Source organism: Myotis davidii, unplaced genomic scaffold (genome assembly GCF_000327345.1).
Source record: "Myotis davidii unplaced genomic scaffold, ASM32734v1 scaffold211, whole genome shotgun sequence".
NCBI lineage: Eukaryota > Metazoa > Chordata > Mammalia > Chiroptera > Vespertilionidae > Myotis > Myotis davidii.
Window position 1 is genome coordinate 1,204,964 of NW_006282523.1, and position 5,160 is coordinate 1,210,123.

General features: G+C 67.8%; 1 protein-coding gene across 4 annotated transcripts; it reads right to left on the minus strand.

Annotated features, from left to right (window-relative positions):
* Nucleotides 1–220: 220 nt before the first annotated feature.
* On the minus strand, nt 221–4,081 carry PCYT2 (phosphate cytidylyltransferase 2, ethanolamine). 4 transcript variants are annotated; one of them, XM_006753019.2, is made up of 13 exons: nt 3,970–4,080; nt 3,593–3,754; nt 3,316–3,382; nt 3,016–3,100; nt 2,827–2,871; nt 2,625–2,678; nt 2,101–2,239; nt 1,867–1,949; nt 1,579–1,656; nt 1,351–1,416; nt 1,150–1,215; nt 907–995; nt 221–832 (listed from the first exon to the last, which is right to left on the minus strand). In XM_006753019.2, the coding sequence occupies exons 1-13, from the start codon at nt 4,049–4,051 to the stop codon at nt 724–726; spliced, it is 1,125 nt and encodes a 374-aa protein (XP_006753082.1). In that variant the 5' UTR covers nt 4,052–4,080; the 3' UTR covers nt 221–723. The 4 variants fall into 4 exon arrangements, with proteins under 4 accessions (XP_006753082.1, XP_006753084.1, XP_006753083.1 ...); XM_006753021.2 differs by lacking the exon at nt 3,593–3,754 and having other exon boundaries at nt 3,970–4,081; XM_006753020.2 differs by lacking the exon at nt 2,625–2,678.
* Nucleotides 4,082–5,160: the final 1,079 nt, after the last annotated feature.

Here is a 5,160-nt window from a genome sequence, read left to right on the forward strand (position 1 = left end):
CCGAGGTCCGGGCCCGTCCTTCCTGCACGTGGTCCGGCGCAGCTTTGGGACGTGGCCTCTCCCCGTCCTGGTGACCGACTCTGGGCCCAAGGGAACCTGCAGGTGCTCATTCCTGCCTGCCTCCGAGGGGGCCTGGATCTGGGGGCGCCCTCGCTGCCAGGCTGCCTGCTGCTGCTTTCCGTGGGCAGTGGTGGGAGCAGGGCCAACAGCTGACACAGAGCACCGCCCACAAGGTTTATTCGGTTGCACATCAGCCAATTATGCACAAAGTCGAGGCGTCGGGGGGAGCAGGAGGCGGCTGGGGAGCAGGCGTGGGTCCAGGAGCCGCTCAGGACACCAGGACAGTGCAGGGGGGAGGCGCTGTGCAGAAGGCAGCCTGGCTGCACGAGGACAGGTGCGGCCCCTCGGGTCACTGTCCCTCAAGTGGACTCTCACCGAGCTGGGCGCCTCCTGGGGGGGATGGGGGCCCAGCAGTGCAGCAGGCGGATGGAAGCCGGGCCTCCCCAGGCACGCAGGGTGGTGGCCCCTGGGGGGAGGTGCCCTCCACAGAGCTGGCCCCCTCTGTGCAGCCCAGCGGGAGGGTGCAGGGCCTGCGGTAAAGGGGCGCCGTGCAGGGAGGGGGAGGCAGGAACGCCCTCTCCAGCCCTCCAGGGCCGCCTGGTCTGGGCTGCAGCTCTCAGCACCGCGTGAGCTGCGGGAGGCTGGGCTCCCGGACGTCCTCCCTCAGGCGCTGTGGCTCCCTCTCTCGGGTGGCTCCTCCTGCGGCTTCGTGGCCTCCAGGAAGGCCAGCTCCTTGGCCTCCTTCTTCTGGTTCCGAGCCTCGTACTCCAGCCTGGGGGCCGGGGGTGGGGGGGGTGAGTGCGAGCCCAGGCTGCGGGCGCTGCTTCCCACCAGCCTCGGCCTCACCTGTTCTTGATGATGCGCTGGACGATGAGGTCCGTGGTGAGGTCGCTCCCGCTGTCGATCTGACGGAAGATGCCCCTTTTCTTGGGCTCCTGAAGGTGGGGACCGGGGGGAGATGAGGGCCTCCTCTGGACCCCGGGAGGCTGCCCGCCGCCCCAGGATGGTGGGACACTTGCTCCTGTGAGGCCCTGGGGGAGCAGTGGTCCCACCGAGCCCCAGCAGCCCGGGCCCGGCCTGCATGCCCACCTGGTAGGGGTCAGAGCCGTCCTTGTCAGGCATAATTTCCGTCTTCCCGTGACACACCAGGTCCACCTGCAGAGGGAGCCAGGGTCAGGGAGCCCTCCCAGGACCATCCACAGGGCCCCCTGCCCCAGGGAGGCAGCCAGAGCCAATGCCTGGCTCCTGCCCCAGCCCAGCCCTCCTCGGACCCCGCACTGGGAGCTGCACCTTGAAGTGGTCCAGGAGCTCTGCGGTGACGGCGTAGGGGGCCCCGATCACCACCTCTGACACGTACTGTGGGGACAGGCATAGCTGTTAGCAAGGACCCCACAGGCTGAAGGGGGGTGGGGATGGCCCCATGCGCTGGCCGAGGCGGCCGCAGGGGATGCAGGGACACAGCATGGTGGGCTGGCTGTCCGGGGTCCCTGCCGGGCCACCTCCCGCTGTCAGGCTCACCCGGCATGCCAGCACGCTCAGGGTCCGCTCGTGCAGGTTCATGATGGGGTAGTTCTTGCCCTTGTAGTGGTTGACCTCCTACGGGCAGAGTGGGGACGGTCAGCAGGCACCCTGCCAGCGACCCTGGTGGGGCACCCACCAGCGTGGGGAAGGCTGAGAGGACAACCCTGCCCAGGAAGAGGCCCCAGCTCAGCTCGTCTCTGCCTCTGTCAGCAGCCGGGGCCTCACTCCCCATGGCTCCCAAGCCCACCTCCAGGGTCCCCAAGACCAGCTCCTCGGGGCAGAGACCTGGTCGAAGTGCAGGCCGGCGATGACATAGGGCCTCTCCACCAGGCCATGCACCTTCGCCAGGAAGTCCACGTGCCCGATGTCTGTGCCGGGTTCAGGAACAAGTAGCAGGACAGGGGCAGCCGCCCTCCCACCTCCCTCAGTGCCTGAGCCACCCCCCAGGGCCGTGAGATCAGTGAGGCCTCCCTGGGGCAGGTGTGGGCACGCAGAGCCCCTGCCCAGGCCAGAGGATACGGAATAGGTCGAAGGCACCCGCCACATAGATGACCGTGTCCCCCGGCTGCGGCTCCTTCCCAGAGGCAAACTGGATGATCTTCCGGGACGTCTGCAGAAACTGGGACACCCCGGTCCAGGGGTTCCGCCCCCCCGGGCACTATAAGCCGAGAGGAGTCCCTGGTCAGCCATAGAGGCTTCGCAGACGGGTCCCTCGCCTGTCCCCTCCGCTGAGTCGGGTTGCTGCGCACGCCTGCTTGGGAGGCACGGGGGTGGGATGGAGGCAGCAGGTGTGGGGGCCACAGGTCAGGACTAAACCCAGCCCAGCCTGCCAGCTGCTCACTGGCTCAGGTACTGTTTCCCGGCAGGTGTCTCAGGCAGGGACACGGAGGGCTGGCCATAGTGCCCAGTACACATCCAGGCTACGCTGGGCAGGGGCCCCATGGCCACAGAGGGCTTTGCAGCCACCACCACCTAGGTCTAGGAGGGAGGCCATGGACATAGCACTCCTGCGGACCCCGCACCCTGAGGCCACCGCTGGTCACCTGGGAGGAACCTTCTGAGAAAAGCATCTCCCTGGCAGGTGTCAGGTGAGGGGGCTAGAAAGGGAGAGAGGGCCAGGCCGCCTGGTTAGAGGCCGCCTGTCCACGGGCCGGCCTTGCTCCTCCTCTAGGCAGTGCTGGTCAGTCCCTGGTCAGCGCCCGGAGGCAGGGAGCCGGGGGCAGGCGAGGCTCCGGCAGCACTCACCTTGCCGAAGCTGTCTGCATACGCCCGGTACTCCGAGGACATCTCCTGCAAGAAAGGGTGAGGGTTGGGCCTTCCCCTCCAGGTGTGGCCACGCCCAGGACACTGACCCGCAGCCTGGAGCTCCTCCCCTCCAGCCACGTCCTGGGTGAGGGGACCTCGGAGGTTCTGCGCCCCCCACCCCAGCCTCACCTGGCTGCTGTGATGGGCCTTGGTCATCAGCAGCATGCGGCCCACGAGGTCTGTGGTGGACACGCCCTGGGTGCGCTTGCACTCTCTGGGGACAGAGGTGACAACAGAGGTGGGGTCGGAGCTCTCGGGTCACCTGCCTCCTGGGGGTGCTGTGCACAGACAGCGTCTCCTTGAGGCTCTGGGCATGAACGGAAACTGGGCCGCTCTGCGGTGCAGCACCCCATCCTGGCACGACTGAGAGCAGCACAGGCCGTAGCCGCACATCCCCCCACCCCAGGAAAGGGGGCGTGGTCGGCTCACCTGTACCTCCCGGCCTGCTTCACTTCCTCATAGGTGTCCCGGCCATCGACAGTCAGGGTGATGTCATCTGAGAGGTGACAGGCACATGGAGCAGGACTGTCAGTCCAACGCCAAGACCTTCAGGCTCACAGCCCGCCCCGCCTGCCCTGTGGCCTGGGCTCATTTCTGGGGAGGGACCCCAAGGGCTCAGGCTGCCCCAACTTAAGGAGGCCCAGCACTTCCTGTGACACTCCCCCCCCACCCCCCCGGCCTGTGCCCGCCCTGCCCGCCCACTCACTGCCGTGGACACAGAAGTCGCAGCTGTATTTGTCCAGCGTCTCCAGCGTGGTGACGTAGGGGGCCGCCGGCACCACCTCGTCCACCCACTTGATGGCCTGCACCATCTTGTACCTCTCCTCCTGCGTGAACACTGGGGGCCCCTTGTGCTTGGAGATCTCCTCTGGGCCAGAGAGGAGAGGAGGCAGGGTGGTGACCATGGAGGTTGCGTCCACACCGAAGCGCCCTCCACGCCCGAGTGGCCACCACCGTCCTCCTTGGGCCACCACCACGCAGGTGGCCCCTCCCCCTCCATAATCCCAGGGGATGGTGGGGGCCCCCTGGCAAGTGGGCAACCCCAGGCGGGCATGGGGTGGAGGTGGGCGCAGCCCCACTTACCGTCGGTGTGCACGCCCACGATGAGGTAGTCCCCCATGGCCCGTGCCTGGCGCAGCTGATTCGAGTGGCCATAATGTACCATGTCATAGCTGTGGAGAGGGCAGGGCGGTCAGTCCCGGGTGGCCTGTGGGCGGCCAGGAGCACAGGCTGGCTCCTCTGAGAAGCCGCCACTGGGAGCTGCTCCCAGGGTCTGGGGAGTCTGGGCTTTTGGAGGGGAGGGTGCTCAGCCCTGCACAGCCTGGTCCTGGGGTCCAGGGCCAGACTCAGCAGGGCCGCGGCCTGCAGGACCTGAGGACTGAGAGCACACAGCACAGCTCCTGCCCCCACCCGGGCCTGCGTGGCCCCCGGGCCCCCTCCTAAACTCACAGCGCCATGGGTGGTCCCTTTAAGCTGCAGCATGAGCGGGGAGCTGAACTCTACCACCCTGAGACGGGGGCCAGTCTCCGGGACCAACAGGAAGCAAAGTCTAACCAATGAACAAGCTCCCAGGACCTCGGGAGGCCGACCACCACCTCCCTGTCACCTGGTCCCAGAGCTCTTAGCCTCAGATCCGGCCGGTTCCGAGTGAACTCAGCTGACGGCCGCAGACAGCAGCCACTGTCCGGCTGGGCCCCACCTGCCCCGTGTGCTGGGGAGACCACACTGCCCAGCGGCGCCCTCAAGCTCCTCCTACTCCTTCCAGCCTCCCATGGCCTCGGAGCAGGAGAAGCTGTCCCTGCTTCAGCTCAGTGCCACCTGTCAGCTCCGCCTCCACACACCCGCCCGGGGTCACAGGGCTCTGGCCCTGGGGTAAGGGAAGAGGGAAATCCAAATCCAGGGCCCTGGGGCCCTCGACCCCTGTGCCCGCTGGACAGGCTGGGCCGGGGGTGCACCGAGTGCAGGTGCCCTGGGTCCAGGCTGCATCCTGTCACTGCAGCCCTGTGGCTGTGACCTGCCGGGGCCAGCACCTGGCCTGGCCAGGCCCAAGGTCAGAGTCCACGGACACGCAGCCAGGCTCCCTCTCCCCACGGTGATGCAGGTGCCGGGCAGGGGCCCCGCCCCCGAGAGTGTGTTTCCCCCTCTGCTTCCATCGCAAAGGCGGCGAGTTACCCACTGACAGCCCCGCACACCACCCCACTCTGCTGTCTGGCTCGCCGGCGGGCGGATGGGCACCCACGGGCGGCACGGGGGTCCCGGGGCCACGCTGTTCCC